Raw genomic sequence first — 15,633 nt, 5'->3', positions numbered from 1 at the left:
ATCTTCGGAAATGTACCAATCACAACGCATTTTTTCATCCAGCAAGCAATCCAGCACGAAAACAAGCACCGTGTGCCGCTGGCTTTACATTGCGTTCGATGGATATACGGTGATTCTATATCCAACAGGAGAATTTATTTTCTAGGGATCTACAGTAATTTTCCATGCGTAGCTCCAATTAATTTGATTGGTTGAGTTCAACTTCTATACGTAATCTCAGCAGAAGAAACAGTTTTAACCTCTATGTTAACTTTTATATTTGCAATTTTATTCAAATATTGTTTTATATATTAAAAAGATATGGGTAGTGACGAAGAAACGCCTAATATTCAATTTAAAAAGAAAAAAAGGAAGCCATTAAGGAAACGTGACATCTCAGACGATGATGAGAGCGAAAGTGAGAAAACATCCCTCAGGTATACTACATATATCCCTCGTTAGAAAAGTATTAACAATTTGGTGCATATAATTATAAAAAAAAATTATTTTAGGGAAAAAGTTGAAGAAATGAAAATTGTTCAAAAGCTTCGTGAAAGACCGACAGGTATCAATGTTGTTGGTTTAGCTCTTGGAGAAAATGTTGCATCTGATGTAATAATGGTAAGATATCTAATACATATGTTTATAATATCAATAATGACACGAAAAATTATAACACACAAGTTCATGTTAATCTAGTCAGATCCCTTTAATATGAAAACTGGTGGGATAGTAAATATGGCTGTATTGAAAAATACAAAACATAGACAGAATGATGCTTATGATACCGGTATTGGAACACAATTTAATGCAGAGACCAATAAACGTGATGAAGATGAAGAAATGTATGTATACAGATGTAAACACATGTTTATATTACTTGTTTATATAATTTGGTAAGGGTGTATTATATCACAACCTAATACAATTGTTTTTAGGGTCAAATATATAGAAGAAGAATTATCCAAACGTAAAAGCAAAAATAATAATGATGTAACAAATGGTACAAATAATGAAAAAGGATCATATTGTTCACCAGAAGAGGCAGCATTACGAGCAGTACCGGAACATTTAAGACAAAGTTCAGCTCATCGCAGTGAGGAGATGCTTTCAAATCAAATGCTCTCTGGTATTCCAGAAGTAGACCTCGGCATAGAGTAAATATTTATAAGTTGAACATGATATATAATATTAATGTGTGAATACACTTAGTAAAGAAAGAAGAAATCAATTTTTATTGAAAAAAAATTTTGCAGGGCTAAGATTCGTAATATTGAAGCTACAGAAGAGGCAAAGTTAAAATTGCTTTGGGATAGACACAGAAAGAAAGATGGGCCGTCGCAATTTGTTCCTACTAATATGGCTGTAAATTTTGTACAGCACAATAGATGTATGAATCTCCTTATTCTTCTGATTAAACTGATTATTGTAAAAAAAGATATAAATTAATCTGTGAGTTAGAATAATTATATATCTCATTATATGCAATTTTAGTTAACATAGAAGACTCGGATTTCCAAAAATCACGACAAGATTCTGATGATAAGAAAAAATGCGTTACTAAGGAAGATATACGAGGAAAGCGAAAAGATAATGGGGAAAAGGCGACAGATGATTATCATTACGAGAGATTTAAAAAGCAATTTAGGAGATTTTAAATTTGTTTATTTTATTAATTTATCATGTACTTTTCAAAAGTAAAAGTTGATTGTACATACACATAACCTTTTGAAATTGATGTCAGTAGTAAACAAATTACGCGTATTAACTCAACAATTGATACGTACATTTAAATAAAAGTTTATTATGAAAAAAGTGAAATATTAATACCAGTAACGGTTAATTATGTACAAATAACTTCTTTATGTAACTATATATTTTCCATACATACATATAAAAACAGATATGTACAATATATATAGTAGATGTGCACTATATATATATATAAGAAATAGGTTTATACTTAAGATATATATATATATATATATATACAATTATTTATAAGTTGAACATGATATATAATATTAATGTGTGAACACACTTAGTAAAGAAAGAAGAAAGCAATTTTTATTGAAAAAAAATTTTGCAGGGCTAAGATTCGTAATATTGAAGCTACAGAAGAGGCAAAGTTAAAATTGCTTTGGGATAGACACAGAAAGAAAGATGGGCCGTCGCAATTTGTTCCTACTAATATATATATATATATATATATATAATATATATATATATATATATATATATATATAATATATATATATATATATAGTATACACATATATCATGATACATATAGTATACATATATATCACGATATTTATATTACATGTATTTCTTTTTTTTGCTATTCTTCTTTTGTTGTTTATTCAATCTACGTTTAGCGGCTAAATCAGGATTAACAACAAACTGCAATAAATATAATCATTATGTATACAGTGTAGTATAAAGTGTTAAGTATAAACCTATTTCTTTATAAAAGATATATGTTATATATACATATGTATTATAAAGAATTAATAAAGACATAAAGAAATAAATAGTTTATCTGTTGCGCGCGAACTTTTTTTCTTTCCGCTCTCTTAACATCGAGTTTTTGTTGCACACGATTTAGGAATTTGATGTATTTTTCATTATTTATAGATTTTTTAATCTATCCGCGGGAAGATTTCAAGGCGGACAAGAAAAACGCGAATCTGATTTCAAGTTCGGAACAATGCATGTTTTCTTTTTCTTTGCTATTTTTTTCTTTTGTTGCATATTTAGTTTACGTTTGGCGGCTAAATCAGGATTAACAACAAACTGCAATAAAAATAATCATTATGTATATAAAGTGTCAAGTATAAACATATTTCTTTGTAAAAGATATATGGTATATACAGAATGGCTCACATAAAGTATTACAAGTCCATAACTTTAAAAATATTTATCAAATCAACAAATTGTTCATAAGGAAGTTTCATGTATTCGAGAGGCCTTTCTAATTGCATAAACGTAAAGTCGCCCCCGCTTCCCCTTTAAGAGGGTAACTTCATAATTTTAAATGGAATTCTCTATAAAATGTTGCATATTTGGATTCTACGGGAAAAAAAGTAAATTTTATCTGAAGCATTTGTTTGGAAAATGCTTCTATCAAAAGCATTTAAACCTTTAGCGATTTCATTCATGATTGAACTCCATTGACACAAAGTTGCGTTCGCGATAAAAAAAAAAAAAAAAACTTTAGAGTATATACTTGATGTTAATCAAAAGAAACATGAATAAACACATTCATCGGGTTTCTTTTGGTTAACATCAAGTATGTACTATAAGGTCTTTTTTGTTTTTGTTGTATCGCGAATGCAACTTTGCGTCAATGGAGTTCAATCATGAATGAAATTGCTAAAGGTTCAAATGCTAATAACTTTTGATAGAAGCATTTTCCAAACAAATGTTTCATATAAAATTTACTTGTTTTTTCACGTAGAATCCAAATATGCAATATTTTATAGGGGGTTCCATTTAAAATTATGAAGTTACCCCCGTTCCCCCTTAAAGGGCAAGCGTGGGCGACTTTACGTTTATGCAGTTAGAGAGGCCTCTCGAATACATGAAAATTCCTTAGAAACAATTTGTTGATTTGATAAATTTTTGAAGTTATGGACTTATAACACTTTACGTGGGCCACCCTGTATACATATGTATTATAAAGAATTAATAAAGACATAAAGAAATAAATAGTTTACCTGTTGCGCGCGAACTTTCTTTCTTTCCGCTCTCTTAACATCGAGTTGTTGTTGCACACGATTTAATAATTGGATATATTGTTCATTACCTATAGATTTTTTAATCATGGAAGTTACTTCCTTAGCAAGTCGACGTAATTCGGCATTCTGTTCTCTGTTCTGTTCTGTTGTCATAGCTATCTCTCGAACTAATGGTGACATAATACTAAAAAGTATCACGTTTAAATGTTCTACAGGTATTGTAGCCACTATACCAGCAATACATTTAAACACTGCGGTTCTCTAAAATCATTATTTATACAATTTCAAAACATTTTTTATACTGTTCAGGATTATAAACATCTGTAAAATGAATGATCTTACCACTGATGTTGATTTAGGAGTTTGTGTTATTTCTAAATTAACAACTCTTCTCAATCTTCTGACGAGCCAAGGAAGAGATAAATTGTTACTCTCCTTTGTTTTGTTTTCATCATTTTGTGTGCCACTTTCGACGGTCCGGTTATCAATTGATTTTAGTATTTTCGCGATAAAAATGAGATTTTTCACAACTTGATCCGCTAACTCTTCAAATGTCATGTCAGGATGGATTTGTGCCACTAAATCTAGAGTTAACCTTCTTATGGTATCAGTGGGATTCGAATATATGTAACCATTATGTGATTTTTCACTCTTCGGATTATTTAGAAGTTCCACGATCCTATCAATGTCAAGAGTAGCCAGAATAAAACCAATTAACTGTGCGGCTGCTAATCGAACCCAAATATGCGGATGACCTAACAAGGACTGACTATATTCTGGAACACGAAACAAAAATGCAATTTTTGCTTTGTTAAAAATAACTATTCGTTTCAGTAGAAATAATTTACCGGCGAAGGAACAAACGAAATCGTTGTGTTTCTCATTCGTGAGGAAAGATGTGCAATGTGCAGACATCTTTAACAGCAACTGTAATACTTGAAATAAATGATGATCTTTCATCCTTTCTGGATCTTTTATATTGGGACATTTCGTCTGTGTATCACTTGGATTATTTAGCAGTACGAATGGTCCAGGCTCTGTATTGTCAGAAGCAGAGAAATCTGTATAAAACTGTTTCAGTAGCAATGGTAAAATTACTTTCAACCGTGAATCAAATTCATCTTTTTCGACTGTTACAAATATGCCACATAGTTGCGCTGCTAATGTTCGATGTGTTATCTGAAATTGTGTTTAAAAAAGTGTTAAAGTTTAAACGAATATTTTATAATTTACTCTTTATAATTATTTGTCATGACTATTAATAAAAAGAAAAAAAAAAAAAACCTTTCAAGACAAATAAGAATACTTAAGTTAGAGTTTGTTTTTATAAAAAAAAGAAAGAAAAAAATTCTCATCAGTTTGTCTTAAAGAAGCTTATTGCTCAAAGAATCACAACAATCAGTTATTACCTTAACATCATTTAGCCATTTAAAAACTATGTCGAATAGCATGTTTCTCTCATTGGGAGGTAACCGGTTTATCATTTCTTTTATACATTTAGCACTAAGCTTACGACAAATCGGATCATCGTCGTTTATTAATCTTACACCGGTCACCAGAAATATAGGTCCTGATTTTGCAATTAAAGTTTTCTGCAATATATTTCAAAATTATTCGTTAATAAATCATATATTAAATTAAAATTGAATATTCGTGTCTTTACTTAAGTAGTAGTATGTAAAGAAGATATAGAATACTCACTAGAGGGAAACTTGTGATTATGGTATGAATCATTTCTAATGCGCTCAACCGACCTGGCCGCATCTCGTAACTTAGCTGATTTAGATAAAAAGATATGTGTTTGTCCAAATGTTGACCAAGTGGATATGCCATCAGATACGAATAAAACACAGAACGCGACTGCAATCTAACGTGCTCCAACTCTGAGGTGACACTCAGCATGGCTACTTGTTCCATAACAGGATGCATTTCGGGAGCAATCATTTTCCGGTGAATTATAGCTTTTAATAAGGTGAATGCGGTAGCTTGTTTATCGCTTTCGTACAGATCCTGTTCCGCATATAGAATAAGAAGCTTTAATTGATCGATGTCTATGGTGAAATGCTTCACATCACGGACGACTACGGACATGCATTTAAATGTGGCCATCACGAGGTCAAAATTATCTCCTCTACCTAAACCGACAGCAGAATATTTGTGTAAAATACCGAACATGGCATCACAGATGTTTGATATCGACGTTTGTATCGAAGCCATGTTCATTTTAAGCATCCAATTCAAACATTGTATCGCTACAGTACTTAGCTGAAAATAAATTTTTTTTGTGAAAAAAATTATCTAAACTGAAACAAATAGCAGAGTTTCATGATAGATATCCGTTGAAATACCTTAACATGTTGAGAATTTAAACAATTACTCAAAAGTGGTACAAAAGGTTCTAAGTGAGATTTGTATTCTGTGCTGGTAACTTTCTCCCGTTTCAATAATATGTGATAAAGTTTCAAACCAAATTCCACCATTACGTGAACATTAGTACTTCTAGTAGTTTTTGCTGCAGCTTTAACACCTATCCTACTTTTGGGTTCTGGCGGTATGATAAAACAATCTGGCTTTTGTCGCACTAATCCTCTCGTTTCCTCTTCCGTGAGCTTTTTATTTTCCTTTTCAGGGATAAGATCCGGTATACTTTCTGAGATAATACCGTAAAGAAATATAAGCATTTGTTCCAGTGGAATGTAAGTATTGTCTGCTAAACCCAGAGTTACATTTCGCAGGCATTCTACAATCTTATGTACTGTTTTATGCGAGTGTGTTTTCATCAGCACTTCCTTCAACGGCAATATCAAATCCAATAAACAAGATTCCGTTATAAATTCTGCCAATATACGTAAGATATCGAAACTCTTGGTACTTTTCGCCTCTGATACATTTTTAACAATACCGGTTATTTCTTTTTCCTCCGCAGTTAATCCAAACAGATCAACTTTGCATACCTAAACATAAAAATGATTGGATAATATCTATAAATATTATATAAAAATTACAACGTTATACAGAAAGATACATTTTATATCATAAGATTCATGTCACAAGATTATATAACAAGATTTGCGCAACCGTGATAATACTTACAGATAGAATGCTTTGTAAATTATGATTAATGTCGAACTTCTGAAAATATGGCTTCAATGCAGATAGTACAGACTGGACTGTGTACACAAGGACATGCACCTGGAAACCTCTCGTTAACAGTGTATTCGTCTCTTTCAAAAGATAATGAAGATAATTTGGACCCAATGTGATCATAATCTTTTGCAGTATCTCGCGAGTCACACGTCGAACTGATTCCATACGAGATTTCAGAAACGCACATAATTTCATAAAAATCCTGAAAATATTAATTCATCTACATTAGGACATGGAATGATACATTATCTTGATGACCACACTGTCAGATGTTGTTACACACTTACCCCGGCAAATTTGCATCTAGAACATTCTCGGGCATTTTCTGCAATAATTTCACAAGTGCGAGAGCAATAGGAACTCGCAATAAATCGTCCTCTTCCGTATCGGATACAATCTTTTTCCTGTTAATCTTGTGACTACTGTCCTGCCGAGTTCTAGCCACAATAGAACGATGTAATTGCGGTAACAAGCCATTCGATATACTGAATATTACTCTTTTCGCTCCATACTGAGAAAGCAACGTTTGTTTCTCAATTATCAGCACGTTCCCCGTTTTCGCTCCATCTTTCTCGATCATTTCCTCCATATTTTCAGCGTTGTCATTCAATACTTTCTCTAATTCCTCTTCAGCTTCTTGTGTCACATCTTCGAGATTTACATTTTCATCGGCCCTTGCACTAATTTCTTCTTCATCGACAGGAACAACGTTACTTTCCGTTTCTTTAGTTTCTTTAGTAATTTCTTCTGATGGCTTATATTTCGAAAAATCATAATGAAAGGCGTCCAGTATCGCTACGATTATTCTAATGATTTGCTTTTGAAACTCTACAGAACTTTTCAGTTTGCTTAAATAATGTTTCAAGATGATCTCGTAATGATGCCATGGTAAAAGTCTGCACGCTATTCCGACAGTCTCAATAGCAGCATCAACGATGCTGTTCTTATGAACGTAGGCTTCGTTGCACAAGTACGACGAGCAAAGAGGAAGAATGAATTGCATCAATGTTCTAGGATTGATCGGCTTCTCTAATGTCTTAGCGAGCGCACAGAATTTTAATAATGCGCGTGCCTTTCTGTGCAATTGTAGATGCTGCATGTTTTCGAAGAAATCAACTTCGGGGTCGGCTCGATTAGCGAGCAGAGACAGATCCCGCAAAACAGGATGCACATCCGAGCATTCCAATGCCATGTGTCCTATAAGTGCAATCGACTGTAAGCGAACGGCTTCGTTCTTACTCACGATTCCTCTTCTCGTGAGTACCAAAATGGTATCGTCCATCAAATAACGCCTATTTACAGCATTATTCTGGTGCTCCTTCGCTAGTCTCGGTGCGACGAGCTTCAAGCACTGGCCGGAGTAATCCCTTATCGCCAGATCCGACTCGGCCTTCAGGAAGTAGAAGCAATTGTATATTACAGCCACGCCAAATTCCAGCGTAATCGTGTTCTTCTCTACCATGTCGTTAATTTCCCCGAAAGCGTCCAGTCGTTTCTGGAAGTCTGGCTGATCGATCCACCTGTGGTCCCATGCGTTAAGTGCGATCAGAACATTGCAGTCGCGCGTTATCGTCTCACGATTTTCTCCCGTGGACTTCTCAGCGATGGTATTGTATAGCTGTATGAGAAGTCGGCGAATACTTATATCTGAGGTGAGACCCATCAGTGGCGCAATGGCACGCAAATGAATCTCTGGTCTGTTCACAATTTTCACAAGGTTTATGACGGTCGTCAGCAATTCCGTAACAGCCTCCTCGTTATTATGCATAGCCTTTCTTATCAATATCGGTAATATAAGCGCCAACAACATATCGCACGTTTCTGCGTCAGTGACAAATTCAGAGATTCGCGACAGTATGGCTAACTCGATCCTGCTTACGCCCTTGTTGGACCTCTTCTTGAGTCTGCTCTTGATGAATTCCAGAATGTGAGGGATGTGTGGCAAAAGAATCGCGGAGCCGTAATTAATTCCTGTCGAGAATATCTTCTCTTCCACTTCGATTAGATTCGTGAGTATCGGTATTAGCGGTAAGAACGGTGAATCGATTTGCATCTCGCCCGTATCCTCGTTAGATTTCCTATAATCCTGTAGCGTCAACATCTTTTCGATCGTCTCCAGAACGGCGTTGATAACAGATGGATGCGTCTTGGGGTTCGAAATAAGTTGCATGATGTAAGGAAGCGGGCTGACAGACTTATTATCCTCCTGATGCTTTACAAATAACGGATAATACCGAGGGTTCTGGCCCCATGCTATAAAGAGTTTCAATAAAGCCGTAGGACTGTGAATACTCTCAACGGGTAGTTTTGGTAACCAAGGGAATATCGCTACGTCAAAGACCGCATCTATCTCGTGCTGCTTCCAGTCGTACTCTTCGAAGTGTACGAAAAACCTAGCCAGTACACCGATACAATTGGTCCTCACGTTTTTAATTATCGGCAAGTATCCTGCGTAAACCTCTTCTGATCTCCGCAGAATCCCGGTAGCCTCGGCCAAAATGCAAATTAGTATCCCGAATAAATGCGGCAGTAATTTCGTCGACATTTTTCCGCCAAACTGTTCCATTACTATAGCCAGTAAATTTACCGCGCTTTGCATGCGTTTGGGTGGCATAATGTTGCTCAGATCAATCGTGTCGACGATCTTTTTAGCGTGTTGCTTCAAACTGAACGCTTGATTCATTTCTAATGACATGTACGATCTAAATGCCATTTTGACGAATGTAATCATCTCGTTTTCCTGTGTGCCAGCCAAAAAACGCAATATGATTTTACGCCGTGCAAATCCACCGGCCTTTCCGCCAGTTCTCATGCCGGTTTTCATGATCATTTTCGCATAAATAATCCTCATTATAATCGGTATAAGATTCTCGCGATGTTCCTCCTGAATCATATTACTTTCTTTGTCCAGTTTGAAGCGTGCAAGTTCGTTTTTAAGATTCTTCTCACTTATTAAACCGTACAAAGATTCCTTGTACGGCAGAAGATAATTATATTTATATATAAAGAGACAATTTAAAGCCGCTTTTTGTATATCGGTATTCTTCGAACAAAGTAAATCCAAGTAAATTTGATGCATCTCTGCTTCTCTATATAACACTTTTGGATTTAGTACTCTGCCAAATATCTCCATTTGAGCAATTAAAAGCTTCGTTTTGTAATTTTTATTCGTCTTATTTGTCAATGTAGCTTTTGCAACAGTATTGTTTTCATCCTCTTCTTCATCGACACTTTCAACTTCCATGTCGTTACATGTGTCGGACAACTTTTTATGTTTCTCAATGTTACAAGACTTACCGTCTTCTGAATTAGATTTGAAAAAATTCATATTTACAAAGTCAATGAACAATACGGTTAAGTCTCTATTTCTTGATTCGGCATAATGTGAGAAATGTGTCATACATTTCCAAAGAAGAATTTTGTGGTTTTCGAAGTCAGGTTTGTCATCGTGTTTCTCTATCGATGTTACTAACGAGGAAATGATGTGACAATGAAACGGCGGTTTCCATTCAATTTCGGGTTCATTTTTAGATGTTATTTCGGCAAGAAATGTTGGCCAAAACTGTTGACATCTTTTGTTGCCATAACTAGCTATAATTATACTCACAGGTTCCCAGAGTAAAGAGAAATTGACATACATATTACCTATCAAGTATCGTAATGGAAACTCATAATACTTCGGATCTAGATTAATTAGTGCATGGCTCTGAAATTCTAAAGCTTGCAAGTGCAACAACTTATCACGGTACGTTTGTACAGTTGCAGATTTACATTCAGCTAAATAAACAAGCTCCATAGCACTCTTTCCATTATTTTGCATCTGACATTCCAGACCTTCGACATTAGCAAATAAAGAATATAAATGCGCTGCAGTCAACCGAACATTGCTATAAGGTGAACTCATTTTTTTTACTATATTTTTATGTAACATATCAAATGATGCAAGATTGATGTAATATTTGTGATACTCTGATGCTGCGAAGTACGTCAAACAAAGGTCTATTGAGTTTAAAATATATTTATTTTCGTAATATTTTTCAATAAGGTCGACTATTTTCATGTCAGATTTTAGCAAGAACTCGTGAAAATCATTTGGCTTTAATATGTGTATTATCGATTCTAATGTCAATAAAAATATAAAAGATACTTTATTAATATTCCTGATATCTTCCACACTATCATACTTCAATATTTGTTTATATAAAGATAGTAGCTCAGTCTTTAATGTATCTTTAAATTCTTCACACAAAGGTTTTAAGTGTGGCAGAATTATTAAAGTTCTTATTGCATCAAGTGAAGTAACATCAGTAGATAACGTTGTCAATTCAACTAACATATAATTTATACTTTCATGTCTGACATTTCGTATATCTAAAATATATTTCTTCCATTTGTCTAGAGTTATACTACTAAGGCAAGGTGATGCTTTTGCAAAAATTATTTTAGCAAACAGAAGTAATGCCTTACTATCAAATCCAGCAGAGATACTACGCTGCAAAATATGAGGTAAAATTAACATCTCAAATAAAGAATAGTCTATCAAATTTTCAACAGCATAGTATAATAATTCCACATTGTTCAGTGCCATAATCTTAAGTAATAGTTGACTTGTATTTTCTTGCATTAATTTAATATTAGATGCTAAAAGAATAGCAACTGACACATTAATAGCTTCTTGTATAATACTATTATCTTGATTGAATGTATCAATTATAACCATCAACTTTTTTATCAGAGATGTAGCATCAGTTACAAGCTTTCCATTTTTATAACTGATATTGGTATGTATAAGTTGTAGCAACAAAATTAAGGGATTTTCTCTCTTACAAGACTCCAGTGATTGCTCTGATTTTTCAACAAATATAAATGTATCCATTACTTGTAATATAGCATTCCACATAACAATACATTTTTGTGGATATATATTTTGTTTTATACACACAACAATTTCTTTTAATACTTCATAGGTCAGCTTTTGATTAACAGACTTATCTTGCAGAGCATTGAAATAAAGTGTTAACATTTCCTCAGCACAAGAATGAAATTGTCCTGGAATACCAGATATAACTTCAAATAATAATTTGCCACAGCCAGATATCACACTTGTATTATCCTCCAAAATATGTAATATTAATATTAAAAAAGAGTCTTTATCTTTAATTTTACGAACTACAAAGGCAAAACTTTCTGCAGCAAATCTGTTTATATAGACTGGTTGTGTGTCAGCTAATAATGGCAACAATAGAGGAACAACAGTTTTTACATTTCTTATCAAATACCGCCATAAAAATTTAAACAAGTATGCCAGAGTAGTGAATGTATATTCTATCTGGTCTGTATTTTTTGTTTGTAATAAAGAAATTATTTCAGATAAAAATTGTGGGAAATATTCATAAAAATCTTTCTGAAGATCTCTTGCTATGGCTACTACCAACCTATAAAGGGGATTGAAAAAAAGAATCAAATTATATATATATATATATATATATATATATATATATATGTATGTATGTATGTATGTATATGTGTACATATGTGTGTGTATATATATATATATATATATATATACACAGGCTGCTAAATTTCAAACATAACAGGTAAAAAATCTCGAAAACTATGAAAATGCCCTCCAAATAAAAAACTGATAATGCCATTCTCATTCCCCTTCGAAATCATGGAACACGTGTTTTAGCTTTTTTTAATATCTTTCATAGTTTTCGAGATAATTAGCTGGAAAGTTTTGAAATGAACACCCTGTATACCAGGTGTTTCAGACCACCCGGGTCACCCGATATTTTCATTAACGCGACATTTTAGAGTAAAAGATTTCAGACAAAAGTTATAGGGCTTCAAAGGATCTATTTACTGACATTATGAATTTGATCTTGGGATAACCTTGAAAAGCCCAGTCAAGATAAACATGAAAATCTTAAATGAATACCTCAATTTTTTATTACATCATCTTTTTCTAGCAATTAATTTTAACAACTTTTGTTTGAAACATTTTGTTATTTACCTAATATTTTTTGAGATATTTAAGGAAAACTTGATAACTTTTTCAATATTTAATTCACAATATCTCGTTAACTATTTGTCAGAAGAAAAAGTGGTACGAGACTTTTTTACTCCATTTAGTCTCAAGAATATATTGTTCCAATAGCACCCTGAATTTGGTTCATTTGATGATTTTGAAGTTTCCGAAAATCAGCAAGTTAACAAAAGTCAGGACGCTATTGTAAAAATATATTCTTGAGACTAAATAGAGCAAAAAAGTCTACTACCACTTTTTCTTCCAATAACTAGTTAGCGAAATATCGTAAGTTAAATATTGAAAAAGTTATCAAGTTTTCCTTCAATATCTAGAAAAATACTAGGCAAATGAAAAAATATTTTAGACAAAAGTTGTTCAAATTAATTGGTGGAAAAAGACAGTGTAATAAAAAATCACAATTTCCATTTAAGATTTTTATGTTGATTGACTGGATTTTTTAAGGTTTCAAGGTTATTCCAAGGTCAAATTCATAGTGTCAGTAAATAGATCCTTTGAAACCCTATAACTTTTGTCTGAAATATTTTTCTCTAAAATGTCGCGTCAACAAAAAAATGACCCGGTAACCCGGGTGGTCTGAAACACCCGGTATATGCGTTTTTAAAATAAACATCCATAAGTTCATAGCTGTTTTAATTACATGCAATATTCTATGTCGTCTGCTTTTATGTGTACTTACTCCAATATTGGTTGCAGAAATAAAGAATCCTCTTTTTTTAAATATTCCAAAAGTATGTCAACTACATATTGCTTTTTGTGAATTAATTGAGGCAATGTGACAATATCCCGTACTTTCTTTTTAAAATCAGTATAACCATCCGTTAAATTAAGAACATTCCATTTCTGTAGTGTTCCATGAAAATAAGTTTCGATTTCTTCAAAACTAGCTTCATTTCGATGTGCCACACGATGAAAAACATCTATGTCAATTTCAGTCACTCTTTCAGAAAACGATTTGAACTGTAAGAAAAGACTGGTTGAAAAGCATAATCATAGTTGGATTAACCTTATTTTGATCAACTTTATATATACCTTAAAAGTGTTCGTTTCCTTATGACGATTTGGTTTGGTTTTCATCTTGTTTCAACAGCTTATTTTCATTCACATATATTGAATTTTATTTAAAAGAAAATATTTCAATAAATAATTCAAACCTCACCCACGTGTACGTCTCAGCTCACGTTTCTTTTTCTTTTTATAAAAGATTAATAGAAGTCCCAGCGTGATCTATTCTTCTTAAGGCTCGTCTACATTAGCTGTAAGAGTTAAGCTAAGACTCCATGCATGCGGTGAGTTGCGGCAAACGGTTGCGGTGACCAATCAGGAGGGAGGCGCAAGTCCGGTTGCGGCAAGCTCCGGCATGCGTCTGTCTCCTGATTGGTCACCGCAGCCGTTTGCCGGAGCTCACCGCATGCATGGAGTCTTAGCTTTACTCTTACAGCTATTGTAGACGAGCCTTTAGGCCTGGTCTACAATATGTGTTGTAAGCCGCAAGCCGTAAGAACTGACCAATTATAGCCGATTATTTTTGTAATAATCGACTGTGATTCGCCAATTCTTAAGGCTTATAACTTACGACACGTATTATAGAATGACCTTTAAGGCTCGTCTACAATAGCTGTAAGAGTAAGGCTGTAAGGCTGCAACGTAAGCTGTCAGCGAATGAAAATATTTCATTTCGTGTCTTGCAACCTTACAGCCTTACTCTTACAGCTAATGTAGACGAGCCTTTATACAGCCTACCTTAAAACTAAAACCAGAATTTCCAAAACCTATTTTGTAATAGGATCCGTATTCTTGAAAAATGTCGCATACGACATTATTTTTCATGCTTGGAATAGTCATTGATTCCAAATACTTTATTCACGCAGATTACATAGGATCTAGGGGTTGGCGTTAGCCTAGGATTTTCCAGCGCACAGACATTTATTGAATGAATGAATGATTTTTCATGAATGTCAGTAGATATTATGATTCTCAGCCAATTAAATCGCCCCATTGATGAAATATCGTATACGATATTTTTCACAAATTTTCGAGAATAAAAGTCCAAACTTTAAATTTGATTGGTAGATTGGTAAAGCTGCATAGAAACGGTATAAATTTGGCTGTGTTCCAAAATTCACTGCCAGTACTGAAAATACATAGTTTATGTCACGTATATTATAGATTTTTAGTGCTGATCGTGAAATATTGGAACACAGTCAAGCCCCATAAACTTTTTATATTGGTAGCAGAGAGAAAGCTGAGAGAGGCCAACATGGCGTTTTCGGCGACACCGATTTTTCGCACTGGAAATTGACGCCATCTACATCCATTTCGAGAGGAGAACTACGATGCTACATCCACTTTTAGGTCTTGGTGGTAAAATCTGCATGTGGTGGAAGTCCGTGCTACATGAGAATAAATTGTCATTGGACAATTTTCTGACACTGATTTATGGTACTAATCGGTATTCGATTTTCGATACTGATACTGATTTATTCTTTCATTGCTCTATAAGAAAAGGAAAAATTGATACTAATCGTTCATTTATCCGCGTTTTTTTTTTTTTATTATATACAAGTGGTCCATGGGACGATTAAATATTCGAATACATGTTGCCGTATCAGTATCCTCTATAATAAACGATTTGACACGTCTGGAGACGCATAATGTATCGTTGCCCGCATCCCATTCCTTTCGTCCTGCTTCCCTGTATAAAATGTCGAATTGAAA

The 15,633-nt window shown here is 33.7% G+C and overlaps 2 protein-coding genes across 2 annotated transcripts; one reads left to right on the top strand and one right to left on the bottom strand.

Annotated features, from left to right (window-relative positions):
* The first annotated feature begins 206 nt into the window (after nt 1-206).
* On the top strand, nt 207-1,847 carry LOC105187182 (telomere length and silencing protein 1 homolog). Its single transcript, XM_011147846.3, has 6 exons — nt 207-416; nt 492-600; nt 679-824; nt 918-1,136; nt 1,236-1,369; nt 1,474-1,847. The coding sequence occupies exons 1-6, from the start codon at nt 301-303 to the stop codon at nt 1,635-1,637; spliced, it is 888 nt and encodes a 295-aa protein (XP_011146148.1). The 5' UTR covers nt 207-300; the 3' UTR covers nt 1,638-1,847.
* A 437-nt stretch (nt 1,848-2,284) lies between these two features.
* On the bottom strand, nt 2,285-14,128 carry LOC105187225 (small subunit processome component 20 homolog). Its single transcript, XM_011147915.3, has 11 exons — nt 13,948-14,128; nt 13,595-13,875; nt 7,154-12,301; nt 6,813-7,068; nt 6,068-6,673; nt 5,421-5,984; nt 5,129-5,311; nt 4,568-4,898; nt 4,062-4,495; nt 3,699-3,980; nt 2,285-2,775 (listed from the first exon to the last, which is right to left on the bottom strand). The coding sequence occupies exons 1-11, from the start codon at nt 13,990-13,992 to the stop codon at nt 2,644-2,646; spliced, it is 8,262 nt and encodes a 2,753-aa protein (XP_011146217.2). The 5' UTR covers nt 13,993-14,128; the 3' UTR covers nt 2,285-2,643.
* Between the last annotated feature and the right edge of the window lie 1,505 nt (nt 14,129-15,633).

The sequence above is a fragment of the Harpegnathos saltator genome, unplaced genomic scaffold (genome assembly GCF_003227715.2).
Source record: "Harpegnathos saltator strain DR-91 unplaced genomic scaffold, Hsal_v8.6 scaffold252, whole genome shotgun sequence".
NCBI lineage: Eukaryota > Metazoa > Arthropoda > Insecta > Hymenoptera > Formicidae > Harpegnathos > Harpegnathos saltator.
This window is presented reverse-complemented; position numbering and strand designations above follow the sequence as displayed.